Here is a 19923-nt window from a genome sequence, read left to right as displayed (position 1 = left end):
GACTTTGACTGAGGTGACAAGGCAGTTCCAGGGGCTGGAGAAAGGAGTCCTGCTACGGATGGGGAGGAAGAGCCCAGGCGTAGGTGGCAGCACCAGGCCAGGAAGCCCAGGTGATGTCCCAGGCTGGGAAGAGGTGCTGGGGGATTAGTGCTGATCACAGGCTCATGAGCAAAAGCAGCTTCCCAGGTCAAGCATCTCACCAAGGGCTGTCAATCCTGGCCAGCCAATGCCACCCGAGCACGAGGCTCCTGCCAGCGCTGGGGCAACCCAACAGGGTAGTGGAGGAGGAAGGAGCAAGTCCACACCCTGCGGCGTCCTTGCAGTCTCTGCAGGGGTGCTTGGGCATCCGTGGTCCCGCAGCTGGAGGTGACAGTCACAGTGGGCATACCCCAGCTCATGCAGGAGCACCAGCCAGTGGGCTCCTGGAGAAGACCTGGGTGAGGACCATCCAGGCTTTCTGGCAAATAAAACCCCACAGCCTGCAATCCTTCCTGGTGCGTGGCAAGTCCTTCCCGTGCTGCCTGGTAGGGCTGGAGCTGACACTGGCCTGCAGGATGCTGCTGGCCCAGCTGGGTTGTCCCAGTCCGCCTAGCTCTTGGACACTCATGTGATGCCACTATCAGGCCAACAGCTCCCCAGGTCCTCTCCTGTACCTTGTGTAGGGCACAGGATGGAGAGGCTATGAGCCCCAGGGGCACGGTATTATCACAAAAGGTGACTTCAAGATGAAAACCAGCAGGGAATGAACCTGCTAAGAGCATCTTCCTTTTCCATTCAGAGCTTTTCTGCGCCACCAACCATGAAGCCTGGGAAGAGGCACTGCCCACGCATCTCCATCATCTATGGCTTGCTCTGATGCCGTGAGGCTCAGGACCACAGCGAGTCCCATGTTAGAACTCCTGGTCACAGCCCTGCTTGTGCCTGGGAGCCACGGCAGCTGTGCCCCAGCCTGGTCCCGCTGCCAGCCTTCAGCCACGTGTCACCTCTGAGCCCCAGCCTGGACTTAAGGGCCAGCCCAACCTCTGCTTCAACCGCGCTGGGGTGGACTGATCTCAGCATAGCCATGAGCCATCGGGGCCCAAGGGACGCAGCTCCAGCTGGGATCCATGCACCTGGGCGAGATGAAGGCATGGCATGGGGGCTGTGGGTATGCCTGTATCGAACAGGCAGCACCACACATCCCAGGAGAGATGAAACCTTTCCCTGTTTCCCAGGTCCTGGAGGAAATCAGCAGTACCCAGCACAGCAGGAGTTAACAGCCAGCCAGTGCTGGTATCCTGCCCCTTCCCAGCACCAGGGCTTATCAAATTGCATGGAAGGGGCAGGCATCACAAAGCACTGAGCACCACAAAAGGTCTTGGCCAGCCAAGAAACAAGTTTGAGCTTTAACTCTGCAACTCCCAGCCTTGCTCCAGCCAAACCCACGACCTCTGTCACCCTGCTGGTGGGCTGGGACTTCTTCAAAATAATAATAAATAAAAAAAGAGGACATCCGGCCACCAACTGCGAGAGATAACGAGCCGGGGTGGGAGTCCTCCCCTCCAGTTGCTGAAGGCTGCAAGGGAAAACAGGACGGTCCCCTGTGTCACAACCCATCCCCTGTGTCACAACCCATCACTGCCATCCAAAGCAAACAAACGCCTCAGTCCCCTTTGCTCACTGCCGCACTGGTGGCCCCACACCAAGTGTGACAGCTGGGGCTGGAGCCGTTTGTTGCACCCCAGCATAGCCCCAAAACACAAACGCTGGCAGTGGCGCACTGTGAGCTCCGGTGTTTCAGTGTGTGAGATGCCATGCCACCCGGCGGAGAGAAGTGGGACCCGGCACAGAGGAGCCCGAGTGCTGGGGGGTGACGGCTGCCCGCGCGAGTGATCCCCAGCATGGTGTGACCTTTGCCAGCCATGGGTGATGGCAGCTCCCGGCTGCCCCTTCTCCTGCCAGGCTCACTGTGCTCCTTGTCCACCGCAGGGCTGGGGGACGGGGACTCAGCTGGAGGAGCGGGCAGGTGGCTGCATCCACACCAGGCTCACGAGGAGGAAGCAAAATAGCAACACCTGCTTCCCACACTGCAATTTTCTGCGTGCTCAGGGAAAGAGCAGCCAAAACACCCCAAGATGTGCCAGGAAGCCCTTGGCTCTCCAGGCAGCCCAGCTCGGAGAGCTCTGCCAGCACAGCAGCCCCTGTGCCCCTCCAGCCTCCGCCCCGCACTCCCTGGCACGCCAGCCCGCCTCGGCATCGGCACCACTCGGCCCTTCATTCCGCAGCACAACTGAAACTATGACTAACTCAGTTATCAGATCTTAACGCTGGCTCGGGGCCGGGGCTGGGGACGCAGGGGCTGCCCGCAGGCATGCAGCTACACGCAACCCTGAGCTTCACCCCATCCTCTGAACCCCACCGCTGGACTTACGTGCTCCGGGTCCAGCTCCGGCAGGCAGGGAGCACGCCCGGAGCGTGCAGTGGGCAAGCTGGGAAGGATGCGGGTGTCGGGGCACTTCTTCAAAGCCCCCCTGGGCACAACAGCCTGCTGCAAAGCGCTGCAAGTGCTCCGCTCACACCCTCCCCACGCATTTTGCTTTCGCTCCCTCGCAGCAGCCGGAGACAGAGAAGAAAGCAAAGCCGGTTCCTTAAATCCTGGGGACGAGAGGATTTCAGAGCCATGGGCAGCCGAGAGCAGCGAGTGAGCAGGCACCAGGGCTGGAAACCAGGTCACAGGCGGGAGACCTCTGACCCCAATGCCAGAAGTTGGGAACACATGCTCTGGTCCCAGAGCTCTTCCCTCCAGCGGGGCTGGCGAGCGAACGGTGTCCTCTGCGCTCCTCCTGCTTGTTGGAGCTTTCCGGCCGGCTGCAGACGCAGTTGTTAGGGTGGATGGAAGCGCCTCTGGTATTTTCTCCCCTACCTCACCTCCTCGCCCGGCAGCTCGGGGCTAAAGGGAGGCTATGCAGTTTCAGGAGATGCCCGACGATGCCAAGAAATAATGATAATTACAAAAAATAAAAGGCAGGAGAAAGACGAAGAGAAAGGAGCAGCCGATCGCGCCGCAGTTCCACTCCTGCCAGCCGGGGATGAGGAGCCGGTGCAGTCGGTATGTGGTGGAGCAGCGAGCGAGCTCTAATCTGTTCCTCTGGCTGACCTGGGGCTCGCTCTATCTGAATGTGACCTCCAGACAGAGCATTAATAACGAACGTGGCGCTGACCCAAGCTGACAAGGGGTGCGGCTGCTTGGCACTCGCTCCCGCCCTCCCTCTCTCACTTTCTGTCTCCCTCGCTCTTGTCTGAATGTCAGCGGCAGGGGGAGGGATCCAGGAAAACAAAGCTTGGCTAATAGTTTCCTCCACTCTCAAGTGAATCAAAGGCGCTTTTCTCTGGGGAGGTGTGCACCAGCAGATGCCATGGCACCCTGGCACAGCCTGGACCTCCCGCCCCGGCAGAGGAAGGATGGGGAGAGGTTTGGCATCGGTCTCCCCATGTGTGGACCAAGGATTCTGCTTCGGTACCAGCAAGAAGAGGCTGGAAGGAAGAGAAGCCCGGAGAGCACGGTAGCTTATGCTCAGCATCTTGGAGCACAGAGGAGAAACCCAGAGGGGCAGCATGGTGGGTGAGGGTCATCAGCTCGCACCCCCTTGGCTCTCCGCAGCTGCAGGTTTTTACCGGAGCAGCTCCAAGGCTTTCCAACACGGTTGCTCTGCTCCACCCAGGGCAGAGGGTGAGGGCACAGGGAGCCCGTAAAAGGCTTCCTTAGCAGGAGCGTGGATGGATTAACAGATCAAGGTCACAGGGGAAAATGTAAGTGATCTCATTCCTCTACACCGGATGGTACCTGGTACAATCCTCCAGCCCCTCTTACACCCACACATCCTCCCCTCAGGGCAGGGACGGAGGCAGTTCTCGCTATGGCACAGCCAAAAGGTGCTGTAACCCCATCCCAGAGAAAGACCAGCTGTATGGAGCCAATGACACCACCCATGACATCCCCAAAGTGTGATTGGCATCGCTGAGCAGAATTAGTGCATGGCAGCGCTGCTTTCCCCTGCTGATCTCAGGGTGGTTTGCAGTGCGTGGGAGAACGGAGGCACAAGGAAGGTGAGTAACTTCTCCAGGGCCGCGGAGCCAGTGGGTGGCAGAGCCAGCCGAGTGCTGGGCTCCTGATGCCGTGCCAAGGAAAACAGAAGGGACGGTGTGCAGGCAGCGAGCCCACGTCCCCACAGGTGCCGGGGGTGTTGCTGGAGGGACCGCCAAGCAGGCAGCCGGCTCAACATGTTCTCAACACAGCGGCAGGTGATGCTCACTCTTCCTCGAGAAGGCAATGCCAGGTCCAGCCTGACATGCTCTTTTGGTGGCCAGACGTGACAGCGTCTCTGACATGCCTCACAACAAGGAACCTTGCAGAGAAACTCCCCAGCAGCTTTCATGCCCACCATGCTACCCGTCCAGAGGGAGGCAGTGCCACCAAAAAAGGTGTGGGTACGGAGCTGGGATTCCTGGCCAGTTCAGCTCTAATGCCCTCTCCCTGCTCTGCAGTCCTGGCTGGGGACCCTCAGCTCCCATCTTCCCCTTCGGAGAAGCCAGTTGCAGGACCACTGCAGCGACCTGCTGCAAAAACAATCTGCCCAGCTCTCCTCATCTTACCACAACTCTCCTTCTGCGCTGCGACCCCAACTTTTGCAGGACATCTCCCTGCTCCCCAAGAGGTGCCATCCCCTCTGACGTGGCCCGGGAAACAAGTCTCCTGCACAAGGCAGAGAGTGCATATGGAGCAGCCGCTCCTGGCGGGCACAGCTCTCTCCCTTCACCTGGTTCACATATTATTCCTGCTCCCTTATTGTTGAAAAAATAATGCTCAAAATTAAAATGTAGGCTGTAAATTATAGTAATTACCCAGCAGTTCCCCCTGACAAGCCTTTTGTGTTTCATTCGCTGACACTCACTAAGCAAATCCTTGCAGTTTTTTCCTACACGCTTGCAAGCGTTCAGCCAGCAGTGGCAGAACAGGCAGCTCCAGGGCCATGGCAGGCAGAGCCACCACGGATGCTATCCCAGGGTAACACCTTGGCTGAAGAGCAGCAAAGCCCCTGCCTGGGATGGTGGGGACAGGACTGCAGCTGACCACAGCCAATGCCAGAGAAAGCATGGCTGATACACGCCTTGGACGTGGTTTTGCCTTTGCAGCACCCAATCTGCTCCAACCAGATAAATCCCCCCACGTGGCTTCATATGAACTTCATCACAGATGCTGGTGCTCTGCCCACGGCAGGCACTGGCACGGGCAGGCTGGGCTGTCCTTGCTCTGAGCTCCACTTGTACCCAGCCTGGACAGAGGGCACCCAGGTGCACCCAAGGCACGTCCCACCTTGGAACCAGCACAAGGGACAACACACAGTGACCGCATGGGCTGCAAACCAGCTTCTCCAGCCCAGATTTACTAGCATCAGCAGGTTTTTACAGCAGTAAATATCTCTGATGGGAGTGGGGAAGGCTCCAGCACGAGCACAGGGGACACAAAGGGAGGAAGGTATGGACCTTGGCTCCATCTCAGACTCACAGTATCACCCATGCTGCAGCCAACTCTTTGTAAGAGCAACAGCTGCCCTGCCAGGACGAAGCAATGGAGAAAGAATGTGAAGACCCACACAGACCTACCCCCCCTGCCCTTCAGGCAGCCACTCGTTAGAAATAACAGTGCAACCCCAAATGAAGAGTGGAAGAGCACACACTTGCGCGTGTGTTTACACACCCACTCAGGCTCCAAATAGATCTTGTGCAGCGAGACAGCATGCCAAAAGGCAGCCATGTTCAAAAGGTGATGGGAGATGGCTGGCTTCTGCCATGGGCTTTCACTTGGCTCAGCGTTAATTTGAAGAACCAGTATTTAAAAAAAAATAAATCCCACTTTATTTTAGTTTCATGGGCAGAAAGGGACCAGGAAAAATGGCTCAGGTCAGTCCAATCTTACTTTCTGAGTTTGTTGCTGGCAAAACTGAAAGCCAGTCGCAAAAGAATAACTTCTGTATCCAGGGAAATATTTTACATCTACCCAAAGTGAACTCTTCATATTTAATTCTCTGATATCAGTGTTATACACTGCTGCCCAGTTCTCCTCTGCCTCATCATGCTGACTCCATCCCACGGCCTCCCCAGTTCCTTTGCCTCTGAAAAGGGGTAAAGAGCCCAAGCTTGGCTCTGCCCCCAGGGCAAAGAGTGAAGAAGAGCCTCTGCAAGGCGCAGGAGCACTTCAGGTGAGCAAGAAACCACTGTCTCCACACCGCCTCGTCTCAAAGAGCAAACCCAACTGCTAGACGCCAAGGGGAAAACCCAGAGCCAGGGCGAGAACTGATACCAGACTTTGAAGAGTAACGAAGGTCAAGCTGAAACCTCTCAGTTCATCAAGTTCAGCTCCAGCGCTATCAGGGCTGCACTGCAACGCTGGGTGCCGGGAGGGGCAATAAACCCACCTGGACACTCTGGGCTGGCATTTGTTTGGTGCTCGCTAACTCCCTGCCAGCCCACCTTTAACTCCTGCCTGCATGGGCTCCTGCCAGCGGGTCTCCCAAAGGCAGAAGCTGCCTAAACATTGCCTTTTAAGGAGCAGCCCCAGCCACTGCTGAGCATCTCCGCACCCTGCCTGGTGGTAAAGCCAGGCAAAGCAGAGGGTGCTGCCCACTGCCTGTCTCAGGAAGGGAACGGGGGAAACCCTCAGGCAACTCCAGGTAATCAAAACCTCCTGCTTTTATGATCTCAGCCCCAGTGCAAGGACGCTGTATCAGAAAAACACGCTACCCCATAATTATACCAATCTATGCACATTTTGACAGACCAGTGAATCAAAGTTTATTGTGCAATAAAAGTGCCATTAAGCAAGAACTTTCCTCTTGCTAGGTTTTCGTTCCCCTAGTTAACTTTAATAACACGGTACTCCCCTTTACTGTCTCTCCCAGCAGACACAGTCCTGCCATCTCCTGCTTGGAAGCTCTCTGTGCAGCTCTGTGACTCTGAAGCAGAGCAGATGACTTTGGTGTCTCACTACCCCCAGGCTGTTTTCTTGTATCTCCCTGAGCAGAAATGACACAGGGTTTCATGCCACGCACAAAAAAAGCCAGCAGTGGATAGCAAGGAGAAGTCACCATCTCCATCTGCCCAAGCACTATGGGGTGTTAGGGCTGACTTTTCTTAGGACTCACACCTTGCCTGTTTAACTCCACGAACCAGCCAGCTGTGGGCTCAGACTGGTACCAGTATCAGCTGAGCCCTTACGGTGAGGAGGGCAGTGCCTGTGCCTGCGAGCCCACGCTAAACTGGGTGCCCACTGCCTCCTCTGCCCCTGCCCAGCCGTGCTGGCAGCAGGCTCTGCTGTTCCCTCCTCCAACCTCTGAGGTTACCTCCGGATTTTTGCAGCCGCTGTGAGTTGGAAACCCCCACCGCGCCGTTCCCTGGAAATGCCAAACAGAGCCAGTCCGAAGCATTAAAGCGGCTGCTTCCTGGCAAAGGGGAATTTGGCCTCTCTGTAGAAGTCTGGTGTTGCAATCTCAGTTTCCCAGGTTGTAACGGAGGGGAAAACATCAGCAATTGGGCTTTACACCAGCAAATCTCCCTGCCTCGTCCTGGCCCCTGGGCTGAAATAACGCTACGTGCTCCCACGCTACATCCTTCCTCCATACAGGCTTTGGCAGCTGGTTTTAAAACTCCTTAAGTGCACCTCCAGCATCCAGCATAAAACAGCAAGAGGCACTTTTAACAACCAGATGCGATCTCCAAAGCAAAGCAGCACTCGGAAAAGATCCCTCCAACGACCCTTCCCTGCTCAGCACCTGTTCGCCCCTTTACCTGGCCCCGGGCCAGCATGCTTCATTAAACTCTATCTATTAAGTTTTGCGTCCATAGAGAGCCCTGCTCAGCAACGCACAGGATTGGCACTGGGTTAAAAAGAGAGTTGGAACAGCTTAAACACGAGTGAGCCAAACACTTTGGGATATTCACAGGCAATGCAATCCAAGTCCACAGCTCCCATCGGCACCTGGGCAGCCAGCGCTCCAGAACGCGTAATCACCATCCCGGCAGCAGGTGCATTTTCCAAGCAGAGCCGAACCCGCTAACACGCCTGTTTGCGTTTGCCATCCCCAAACGGCACTCATTTCCATTTTAATTTCCCATTTACAATCCTCACCGGGCCAGGAGAGTCGGCAGCAACGCAAGCGGGCTGCACGGGCTGAGGACGTGAGCTCGACAGCCCATCAATAGGACGTGACTCTGGCAAAAAAATTAAAGCAGCAAGAGCTGGCGCAGGAGTAGCACGGGGAGGGGAAGTGGCAAGAAGGGCTGTGCTACGCTCAGCACTTTTTAAAAACAGTCTCAGCAAAGGCTCTGAATCAGCGCCAGGATGTAAAGTCACCCCATGCTGCCCACAGCCCCGGCGCTCGCGAGCTCCCCACTTGCGGCTGTGGAGTGCCAGCCTCTCCCTAAATCCCAGAACCAGGAACACAGGCAGATGCTCTCGGTGTCTGTGCAACAAATCACACAAGGACTACAAACCTCTGGAGAGTGGCGTGAAGCCGCATCTCACACTACAGACACCAGAAGCTGCAGAAAGCAACAGGCAAAATGCTTTTCCCATTTCCTAAAGCCAGCTCCTGCCTCACGGGAAGCAGGTTCTAGGGCCAGACAGGCTGAGCATGACCTTATGCCACCAGCTGCCTCCCCAAAACCTTCACCAAGCCTCGCTGGGAATAAACTAGCAGTGGGATGGGCAGAATCCGGCCCCACATCTCTGGGCCCACCACTTGCACCGACTCAAGCAGTCAGACGCAGTCCATCCCCAATTGCTGGGGTAGCTCCAGCAGAGCCGACAGCAGAAAGAAAACGAGCGGCTCACCTTTTTTGGCTGTCTCCATTTCCTCTTCGGTCCAGCGAGAGCTTTCATTCATCTCCAGAGAAGCTGCAAAGGAAAGGAGAGCAGTCAGCTGTGAGTGGGACCCAGCAAGCCAGGTGGGCTCAGAGGAGATGCCTGAACGCCCAAACCCGTCCCGCACCTTGTTGCCCAGAGGCATGACTGGGCAACGCAAAAGTGCTTCTGCAAGGAAGGCTGTCGTGGTGTGGGCTCTCAAGGCTCTTCTGTGCTATGGTAAGCCATGCACAGCATCCTCCTGGGATGTATCTCTGTGATCAAAACCTCCACTTTGGACTGGAAGTGAAGCCAGATGGCTTGAGGGTGGCAGGTTTCCCGCTGATCTGGTGCCACGCAGCCTGGCCCAGCAACAACAGGTACCTAAGATGGAGCCGACGTTGGCTGTGTGCTTTGGAGGTGGCAGACGCAGGGTGAGACCGTCACCCGTGATGGAGATGGAGAAACAGTGTCACCTTGGAGGTGATTTTGGCCGACCGCATGTGTCAAGGGAGGTGGCTGTGTTTAACCATGGACTCCCTTAGTGCCACCACTGGGCTCTCGGACATCTCAGAGCCACTTCCAGCAATGCTGGGGTCTTGCCCAGAGGAGCACCCATGGCAGAGGGATGTGCTGCTCTGGCTGCGAGGGTTGGTGAGGAGTGTCAGCACCTGATGCTCCCCCTCTCCCCCACCCCAAAGCGCTGCTGGGGACACTGAGGTCCTGCATAAAGCCTTCACTGTGCAACAGTCCCGCTGGCAGCCTGGCACTAGAGCAAACCCTACAATAACAAACCAGGGTGTGAGTCAGAGCACAAAACAACTCGGTAAGGAAACAGATTTCCGGCTCAGGCTGCCAAGGGGTTATTACTCTAAACAACAGGCAAAGCATTATTTCAACAGTGATGAGAGATGTTTTGAGTGTCCTTTTAAAATGGAAAACAGGCTGATAGGTTCAGGATAAAGGATATGGGTGAGAAGAGAAGGAAGTATTTTCCAAGAAGCTCTACAAGAAGCTGAGACCCCGTGGGAGGACAACATGGGCTCCAACACCCATGGCGTGGGGCAGAGCAATCTCCTTCACGGCTGGCTAAGCGCAACTGCAGGTGTCACCTCCTGGAAGTCAGTGCAGGTCATTGCCTCCCCGAGAAATGCCGTCCCCTGGGACGCTGGCCAAGAAGGAGAGAAATCGATACCTCACCGCTTCCCCCATCTGTGGGGAGAGCTGAGGCCACCACGCTCATTTACGTAAAACCAAGTGTCCCCGACGTGCTGCGCAAGGCCCTTTGCTCAGCTTCAGGATGACTGTTATTGTATGGTAAAGAAATGTCAAAGCAACGGCCCATTTGGTTTGATTAATGGTATTTACTGAGGTTGCGCAGTTATGAAACAGATGCCTACGGGGAGCTCTGGCACACTGCAGTTAAACCACAATACGGTTTTGTGTTGTTTTTTAATGTTCAATTGGTATTTAAAATGCAATAACTTTCTTAGCCAACCTAAATTAAAGCACTATTGGAGAGACATAAAGTGAAACCAATTGCTCAGATATGTCACTGGAATCGATTCATTCTCTTTTCCCAATTTAACACGGTCTTAAGTCCTTTCCTTGTGCTCACAGTGAAGTTTATGAAGGACTCTGAGATGCTGCGATAAAAAAATTCCCATCTAAGTTCCTGGCATTATGTGCTGCTTCTTTGCAGTATTTCTTAACAAGTTTGAGAGGGAGAGCAGGGCTCCGCTGCGCTGGGAACTATTTATATCGCCTGTATGAAAACAGAGTGCTCACAATCAAGGCTTCAGCCAGTTGTCAGCAGAGGAACAGGGAGGCGAAACACCTCCGGGTGATTTATAGCACATGGAACAGAACAAGCAAGAAACTGCAGAGCAAGGAACTGAGAGGAGTCACCCCGCTTTTATTTTTACTTGCCTTCAGTAGCACAGTAATAATTTTGTACTTGATAGAGTAGAAAATATAGGAAACAGCCAAATTCCTTGATGCGTGACTACTTTAAGTCAAGACATGAGCAGTTTCCCATGATGCAGACACAAGGGAAAGATGCACCTGATGAGGGGCCACGGATGCTGCCACGAGTTCCTGTGTAGCCCAAGACAGGCACAGCAGCATCACATGGCTCTGGCTACTGCTGCTTGCAGCCACAGACTGGCACAGTCCCTGGGTGCCACATCACGGGCAGCACGCTTTGCCTCATCCACCAAGTCCCAGCCGCTCCCAGCCTCTGTTCACTGTGCTCAGCCACCCTGCAGCCTTGGGGAGGCAGGATGGCAAGGAAAATACTGACCACCATGCCTAGTTGCCTATGGATGGGGAAAGATGGGCAGGGCCACTGGGGTCCAGCAAAGGAAATGCTGCTTTTTGAGCAAAATGACTGCAACCTGGGATGCACAGCATGACTGCAGCCAGGGTGGAGGCTCCTGAACAGCTGTGACCCACTGCTTCCTCACCACATCCTTCACCTGCAGAGATGAGGAAAGGACCAGCCTGATTCCGAAGGCCAGGGGGTTCACAGACCCCGCAAGGCTGCAGCTGCTCAAGGTCCTGGCAAATCTGAAAACAGAGAGGGCAGGAGAACTGGCAGAGACCTCGGCAAGCCCAAGACTGCAGAGCAAGCTCCCGTGCAGAGCTCGAGGGTACTTAAAGCCCAAGCTGCTGCAGAGGGAAACACAACTCCAGGTACAGGAGGTGCATGAGCCTTGCACTCACCCAACATGCTGCTCATAACGACAGATTTCCTTTTCATCTTTTGCAATACTTTCCCTTTGAGGCCCTAAAACCCACTAACACTCAGCCAGGACAACCCAGGCTTGCAAATGTGCCTGGCTCATCTGGGCAAACTGCACTGGGTAACTAGCAGGATAGAGGAACCTCACTGTTTCCCCTCAAAAAGGACTTCACAAAGGAAACCCTACCTCTGTGAGCAGGGGAACACTGCAGGGTGATGTCCCATCCCAGCAGAGCTGAACACAAAAGCCCTGCCAACGTCCCCTGGTCCCTGCACCAGCCACTACCTACCCAGCTCTGCGCTCTGCTGCGGAGTGGCCGCCTCCTCGTTGTTGGCTTCATTTGCCATGGAGCGGGTGATGCGGCCTTTGCGCCTGCCCTGGCTGTTGGCAGTTTTGCGACCTTTGGAGGTGACAGTTTCTTTCTCATCATTGTCTTCCCCGGATGTGTCGTCGTTCTTGTCCCTGCAAAAACAGGGAGGGAAGAAAAACATTGTTGTGTTGCTCTGATTTTTAGGTCAAGCAATTATTTCTCTGCATGTGTTTGGGGATGGGTTTTTGTTTTGGGGACTTTTGGGGGGGCAGGTCTGCATTTTTTTTGCACACGCAGGCTCTTTTCCTGGCTGGGAGTGGGCTGGATCAGCGCTGGGGTTATTTGTGGTGGGGTTTTCTTTCTGCAGCTGGCTGCAGCTCCACCACCAAGTGCACGCAGAGACCTGACGGAGACAGCTTTAATACCAGACCATTGAAATTCATCCCTGCCTCCTCCTCATTTATCTTCCTGAAAGGGACCTGCTGGTAAATGTCTTAGCAGCCTAGATAATGAAGCCAGATGTTCTTTTAAACCAAGTATTAAGCCCATTACAGATAGCTAGCGGTCTGCGTGCCAACCTTTCCCTGCCACGGCTCTGATGCTGCCTGTTTGGTGTGAGGGAGGCAGGGCTGGCTGAAGCCCTTCATCTGGTAGTGCTCACGTTGACATCAATAACGCTAAAGGTGAAGTGCTGCGCTCGGCTGCGCTTGGATTGCTCCTCTGACTCCCAGAGGCTCTCGCAACAACAAAACAAGCTGGAGGATCAGAGGGGCTTTGTGGGTCGATTGGCTTTATATTAAAAAAAAAAAAAAAAGACACTCAGACTTGTTTTCCCAGTTTGGAAGCAGCAGTGAAGAGCAATGAAGAGCAGAGCAGGCTCTGCCCTTCCCTCCCTGTAGAGGAGGTGAAGTGGGCGCATATGGTCCTGCACAGGATCAGGTAGCCCTGGACCACGCTGCGTCCCACTGCCGCATCCCATCACCGCATCCCACTAGCGCAGCCCCAACCCAATGCTAGAGACGGAAGAGAGCAGGGCAGGGAGGGTTGTTCCTTACTTTGTCAGTTCTTCTTTGTCGTTCTCTGTTTCCTGCTTATCTTCATCCTTTTCTCCCTCCTTCTCCTTTTCTTTTTCTTTTTCATCTTTCTCATCTTGGCTGCTCCGGGGCATTTGCTGCTGCTGCTGCAAAACAAGGGATATAAAATGAAACGGCCCCTCCATGCTGAGGCAGATACATTGCAGCACCTGGGCCAACCTAAACAAACGTGACAAAACAACGCTGGGGGGTGAGCGGCCAAAAGGGAAAAGCATTGCGGGCAGAGGGCACAGGCGGGGTGCTTACAGAGGCCATGGGGTTGGAAGCTTTCTGGGAAGATCAGAAGTAGTTCAGGATCAGGCATGGCAGCTGTGCTCCGGCTCCTGTTGCAGGCAGCAGGACAGTCCCTGTAGCTCCCCCAGGGTCGGGCAGCAGCAAGGACCCGACATGTGCGAAAGCAAGGAGGTGAGAACAACCCCTGTCCCCTGCAGGTGATGGCTTAGCAACATGCGTTGCAATCTGCAGCCCGTGAGATACATTTTGGTAGAGCACGAAGGAGGGAGCAGCACCGGAGATCATAGAATCATAGAATAGTTTGGAAGGGTTGGAAGGGACCTTAAAGATAATCTAGTTCCACCCCCTTGCCATGGGCAGGGACATCTCACTGGCTCAGGCTGCCCAAGGCCCATCCAACCTGACCTTGAACACCTCCAGGGATGGGGCAGCCGCAGCTTCCCTTGACAACCACTCTCATGGTGAAGAAATTCTTCCTAATGTTTAGTCTAAATCTGCCCCTCCCCAGTTTATACCTGTTCCCCCTCGTCCTATCACCACAAGCCTTTATAAACAGCCCCTCTCCAGCTCTCCTGTAGACCCCCTTCAGGTACTGAAAGGTCGCTAGAAGATCTCTGAGCCTTCTCTTCTCCAGGCTGAACAAGCCCAACTCTTAGCCTAGGCTGATGCCCCCAGGCTCAGCAATACAAACGCTGTGATCTTTTTCCCAAGCATTTGACACAGTCCTGTATCGCCGAGAAGGGGCGATGCCCGACTCTCCACGTGCTCCACACTGCCTGGCACCCTCAGTGGAGAACGGGCACCCAACCGCCCCAGTGCCGCCGCTGTCAACTGGACCGAAGGCACTGTGCATGGTACTCAAGGGAGGGACACGGCAATTATAATAGTTCTGGATTTGGTTTCAAGAGCTGCAGGAAGGAGGACGCTGTGGAGGCCTGGTTCCCCTGACCTCCCCCCTCCTGGCAACCTGCTTTTCATAGAGAAGTAGAAATTAGAGACAGAAATGACTTATTAAACCATCCTGCTGCTGGCTAATGCGAGGCTGCTCGCTCCAGGAACCCCCCTGGGCTCATGCAGACCCTGCCCAAGCTGTAGGGCTTTCATCACCTCTCAGGAAAAGGTTTGGGGATGTAAATAGGGAAAATTGCCTTCAAGTGGGTTTATCAGCAGAAAGTCTGATTCCAGAGGGCCTGGCCCGGCCATGCGCAAGTGCGGGCACAGCATGCCTGTGTCCCTCGAGCCACTGGAACTGCCCTGTCCCCACGCTGCAGAAGCTGGAAGGTTGCCTTGAGCACGGGCATCCCCACAGCAGTGGCGCTGGGTGAGAGCTAAACCCTCTACACCCATGAGCTGCTGCAAAAATGACAAGTGCAGAGCTCTCAAAATGAGCTTCAGAGCATTTTAACAAGAAAACTTCAGATACTTTCAGGTCCCAGTTCAACACAAGTCCTTCAAACACAGGTGCTGACATCACCAAAACCACGGACTTTCAATTCCTCCTCACGGCTGGGGGAGGTGGCCATGCTACCAGGACCCCCACGCGGCAGCACACACGTGGCAGGCCTGGCCAGCCCCCCGGCACTGGCACACGTGTGAAACACATCTGTATCACATCCGCTTGCACCGTTGCCACGCTACTAGGAACGGTGTCATGGGATGCAAGTTGGTGGGGTCTGGGGAAGGGAAGTCAGGGAATGGCCGAGTTGCTTAAGATTTTCTAGTGTCCATAGATCTCTAACACTCGGGGACAGGCTGTCTCCTGCAGCAACTGGCCAAGCAACAGAGCCGGGCACTGCCTCACCAGCCCCTACAGCCAGGGTCAGCCAGCAAGTCTGCCAGGACCAGGAGGCGGACAAGCCCACGCTGGCTGCAGAGGAACACGGGGCACCCATCACGTGTGTTTCCCTGAACTCTCTGACTCCCTGAGTCATGCCGTGGTGAACCCTGAGCGTGGGTTCAGCCCAGAGAAATACGCACGAGGTGAGGGCTGGGCAAAGGAGCGGGGCAGGCTCTGCCCCAGCCCCAGCTGTCACCACCCACCCATGTTCCCTTCACCAAGCGCTTTGGCAAGGGAGGGGAGCCCAGAGGAGTTCTGCAGTATTTCTGCCACCCCAATGTGAATATTTTCTTTTTGGGGCATGGGGGAACCCTGCATCTTGGAGATCCCAGCTGCCCAGGGTGTAAACCCAGCTGCAACTGCACACGTCCCTGCCCCAGCAGCAGGCTGACAGGCTCCTAAGGGAAGCTTGAGCATCACCCCATCTTGTCTCCACACTTGTTCAAATCAGGGGGCTGTGACCCAAAGCAGCCATCACAGCTCTTCCCAAGAGGATGGCTGGCACGGCAGTGACGCTAACACGCTCCCTACACCAGTCCGAAAAGGCAGGGGTGGAAAGGCAACAAGAGGCATGTATGGCCATGGAGGCTTAGGCTGCAATGCAGATACTTCCCTGGAGAGCCATCCACCGAGCGCCAGTGTGCAGAGGACAGGCTTCAGCAGCCCACTGTGTCCCTCTCCTCTAGGCGGTTTCAAGCCCTGCCTGGTGGGACGTAAAACTAGAGCTTTTCCCAACACAGAGAAACATTTTGATCCAAGGATGCCCTCTAGTGATTGCCCTGCTCCAGCCATGGCAGGGAACCTGATGCCAGCTGTGCTGGGCACAGCACCCCACACGCGGTGGGATGGACGGCTCTCACCTGCCAACCCTCTCACACCAGGCTGAAATGCATAAATCAGGCCGCAGCACCACCACGAAGACATTGCAGCCAAATCTGTCCCCATCTACAACAATGGCTGCATTGTGTCTTCACCTGAAGGCAGCTCCTGGCCAAACACTGCTTTGAACTCTGGCAGGCAGGCACTGGCAGCTTATCTCCTGTGCCACGGCTTGGCTGCACAGCAGGACACCCCCAAACACCCTGGAAAGCACCTCTGGAGATGACCACACTCACAAATACTACCTTACTTCCCACCTGGGCTACATGCTGGGCTGGAGGCTGCAGGGCTGGCTGAAGCACCCAGAGCTCAGGGGAGGCACTCCAGGGTGCCAAATGAAGCTGGGCAAGATCTCAGCTACAAGCAGCATGTAGGGAAAGGCGGTGGGGAACCCCTCTGGGGTCCAACCACGGCAGCCACCTTGGCGATGCTCCCTGCCCTAGCCCAAACCTCAGATCAGCCAGCATCAGAGCCAGACCGGGGCCCGGCACAACGCTGGGAAGTGACCGCTGGGAACCCACGAGCTGGTCAGTCCCCCAACCCCGCTGCCCCCGCGCTGTGTGGGGAGGCTATTCTTAGCGCTGGGCGGGGACCAGCTTTGGATGATTCAAGGGACGGGACGCCATCCCAAAGCGTGACAGGCCAGGAAATGCTTCCCCAATTACCAGCCGACGTTTCCCTCTGATTCATGCTGCTACGGGTAGAGGTGGACCAGCAGGTGGGTCGGCTCTGAGTGGACGTGTCGGCACCCAAACTGCTTACACCTCTCTCCACCTACATCCCTGCCCTCCTGCGGATGAAGCATCCCATCTCCCGGAAGCAGAGCAGGTACGTGCTCCCCACCTTGCACAAGAAGGTGAGGGCATGTGCTTGAGGCCACGGAAGATGCCAGTGGCAGAGGGCAGGGCTGTGCCTCCTGTCCCTCCCAGGCCGGACGCTCTAACCACTGGACCGCCCTTCCTCCCTGCTTGTTTTTTGCTGCGGATGCATCCTGTTTATTTAAAAAGGCCCCGGGACAAAATCGCATGCGAGACGCGTGAGCGAGAGGCTGATCCTGCTCTGAGCCCACGGGGACGGGCGGCCTCCTTCCCTGCGCTCCGGCGTGAGCTGCTGTAATTACAAACATCTGCTCACCTCTCCCCCAATTTCCCAGTGGCCCCAGAGCAGCTGGAGAGGAGCAGAGTGCTGCCAGCCCTCCTGGGAACACCGTGTGCCGCCGGCCACCCCCTTGCCGGAGCCTGCAGGCAGGCACGCATGATGGCTCGGGCACCCAGCTCCCCTCCAGAGCAACGCTGTTTGCCCTGCCCGGCCAGTTCCATCGGGCTGGCACGTCACGGGGATTTCAGCTGCCGCAGAGCTTCAACTCGCAGCAAGCTTTTGGGGAAAAACGGCTCCCAGGTAGGTTCCCGACAGCGAAACGCAGGCCCTGCTGAGAACAGACCAACTCGCTGCATGTCCCAGCAGTAGCTCTGGCTGGTAGAAAGCCCCGGCAAGGAAGGGGTGCAGCTCCTCCCACTCTGTTTACTTCCTCCAGAGAGGCTCTGCCTGCTTCTGGGAGTAGGGCAGGAGGAGCTGGGGGAAGTTGCTCCCCACCTTCCACCCCCCACCCCCCCACCCCACCCCGATGCCTGCTGCTTTGGCACAGAGACGGTGAAACCAGCCTGAAACCCCTTCCCAGCCGGCGGCGTGTCCTCCACCTCCGAAGCACCCTGCTGACACGCTCACCGTGAGCTCCGGACCCTCATCGCCCCCCAAATCACTCACCTCCCCGCTCCCCGGCTCCCGCGAGCGGCTGGTCCCCAACAGCCCCATCGCCGGCTCCCGGCCCCTGCTCACCGCCCAGCCATCCGGGCGCGCTGTGCCTTACATTCTCCAGCTCTGAAGGCTTCCTGACGATTTGCATAGTTAAGCCGTAAACTAACCACAACATTCCTCTTATGATTTTGCAATCTGCTGGAATAACGTGGTCGCTCTAAGTCGAGTCGATGAATCATCATCTATAAACCACAGCTCTCGTCACCGGGGCTCTCAGTGCTGGCTGCAGCCAGCGTGATTAATCCTCGAGGATGCCAAGCTTAACCTACAGAGCAGGGCTATTTATTTTCCAAATTTGCAAACCTCCGGAAAACGACTGTTCCTGCCTTCTCCATCCCCTCCACGGCAAGACAGCAAGGGGCCAGGGACCAAGCCAGAGCTCCACACAGAAACCACACTGCCTGCAGGGCATCCCGGACTGTGCACCTTGCAACTGAGGCACCCACGCCCTCCCAGTCCCCCGTCACTCCCTGCTCTGGAGCACCCTCAAAATACACACCAAAACGCCACTGTTGCCAGCACAGCTTGGTTCCCCAGCCCTGGTCCTGTTGGGGACAGGGACAGGCACGGCCACCATTTCACAGCACCCCTCCCTGTGATGTTTAACTGAGCTCATCCCTAGGAGATCTGTTCTTGCCCCAAGACCACCAGCTCCCACAGCCCTGGCCATGCCACTCGCTGGTGGGGAACTGGCTCAGGTCAGGGTGACAGCACTGTGTGAGAGCCTGTCTCCAGCCCAAGCACCAGCTGAGGGTGACAACTCCTCTCTATCACGGCAGATTTCAAGGGTTGACTGGCTGCACGGGGGATGCTATTTGGCTGCTAGCAGGTGCATCACTTCATTGTCATCATTACAGGGCTCTGGGCTCTTACAGAAGATAAACACATCATGGAAACCACCAAATCCTGTTTGTGCCTTAAATCAGGAGGGAGCAAGCCACAACCCTCTACACTTTCATGTAGAGGGAACCTTGTATGTCAAATCATTTTGGCGCTGCTCAAGCCCATCCCAGGTATGGCAGGCAGGGAGCTCTGGGGTTTTTGCTCAAAAGTGGCTTTGCAGTCCTTGCCATAGGCTCACTGGAGTGGTAAGGGGACATGTGCCAACTTTTTCCCCACCGTGTCGCACCTTAGTCTGCCTCAACAAGGACTTAGGAAGGAGCTAACATGAGCCCCATCCCCTCCAGCAGTCAGGAGCGCCCACTCAGCCGTGTCGCCTCTCCCGTGCACAGGGTGCTGGCTCGTTGCTTCTCCTGCAGGTGACTTCAGATCAATGGCATTTATGATGTTCTTCAGGGGCACTCAGCTGTGGAGCAGGCTCACGCCAAGGTCATTGCACGCAACCACAGAGTTGCAAATTAAAACCAGCTCGAGATAAGCTGAAGACAAAACGCCTAGGCTATGCTGGCCAGGAATGCCTGGGGTTTGCTTTGCTGCTTCTCCAGGAGCCCCAGCACGCCTGCGATGGCCATATGCGTGCATGGATGCTTGCTGACATCACTGCGGGGTCCAGTACTGGCACTATGGGGCAGGACACACTACACTCCTTGTGGCACAGCCAGTGGGACTGGGCACTCAACTCCCACCCCTCTCCCTGGCGCCATGGGACCCCACACAGGGCATCTCTGCCAGGAGCAGGGCTAGCACCAAACATTCATAGCTCAGGGCTGTCTCCCCTCCTCCAGCACCTGCATCTATCCTTCCATCTACTTCAAAATTCTCTCTGCAACAGTCACACCAATAAGAGCCAGGACAGGCACTCCTCCAATGAGCACCTGCGGCCCCAGCCTCCTCTTTAGCCATCACGCTGCCCAGGCACTCAAAAGTCTCCCCTGGAGCATCCTTTTCTGCTTTCCAGTGTCACAGCAGAGGTCGAGGTGCCCACTGCCAAGGTCTGATGCTGCACGGCCACTGCAAACAGTGCTCCCTGCATATCCTTAACCTTCCCTCGGCAGCAAGCTGGATAGGGAGTGCAGGGAGGATGGCTTATAAATAAATGTATGTATTATGCAGCTGACTCCTAGGGCCTGGAGCCTCTGATCCAGTGGTTTGGAATGCCTCAGCCCTCACTGCCACCCACCGCTGTGCAGCCTGGCTTCTCACGACCACGCGCAGCACCCTCTGCTCATAGG

At 55.9% G+C, this 19923-nt stretch overlaps 1 protein-coding gene across 19 annotated transcripts in view; it reads right to left on the bottom strand.

Annotated features, from left to right (window-relative positions):
* The window catches only part of NCOR2 (nuclear receptor corepressor 2), a 251275-nt gene that overhangs the window by 50441 nt on the left and 180911 nt on the right, over positions 1–19923 (bottom strand). For 15 of the 19 annotated variants that reach the window (XM_054082546.1, XM_054082556.1, XM_054082558.1 and 12 more), the window contains exons 15-17: positions 12988–13112; positions 11912–12084; positions 8870–8932 (exon numbers count right to left, since the gene is read on the bottom strand). In XM_054082546.1, coding sequence (XP_053938521.1) covers positions 8870–8932; positions 11912–12084; positions 12988–13112 — 361 coding nt within the window. Of the gene's footprint in view, positions 1–8869; positions 8933–11911; positions 12085–12987; positions 13113–17740; positions 17889–19923 lie in introns of those variants that run through there. The other 4 variants (XM_054082549.1, XM_054082553.1, XM_054082559.1 and 1 more) reach the window with 3 other exon arrangements.

The sequence above is a fragment of the Cuculus canorus genome, chromosome 17, assembly GCF_017976375.1.
Source record: "Cuculus canorus isolate bCucCan1 chromosome 17, bCucCan1.pri, whole genome shotgun sequence".
NCBI lineage: Eukaryota > Metazoa > Chordata > Aves > Cuculiformes > Cuculidae > Cuculus > Cuculus canorus.
The sequence above is the reverse complement of the archived record's forward strand: the minus strand, read 5'-3'. Positions and strand labels throughout refer to the sequence as shown.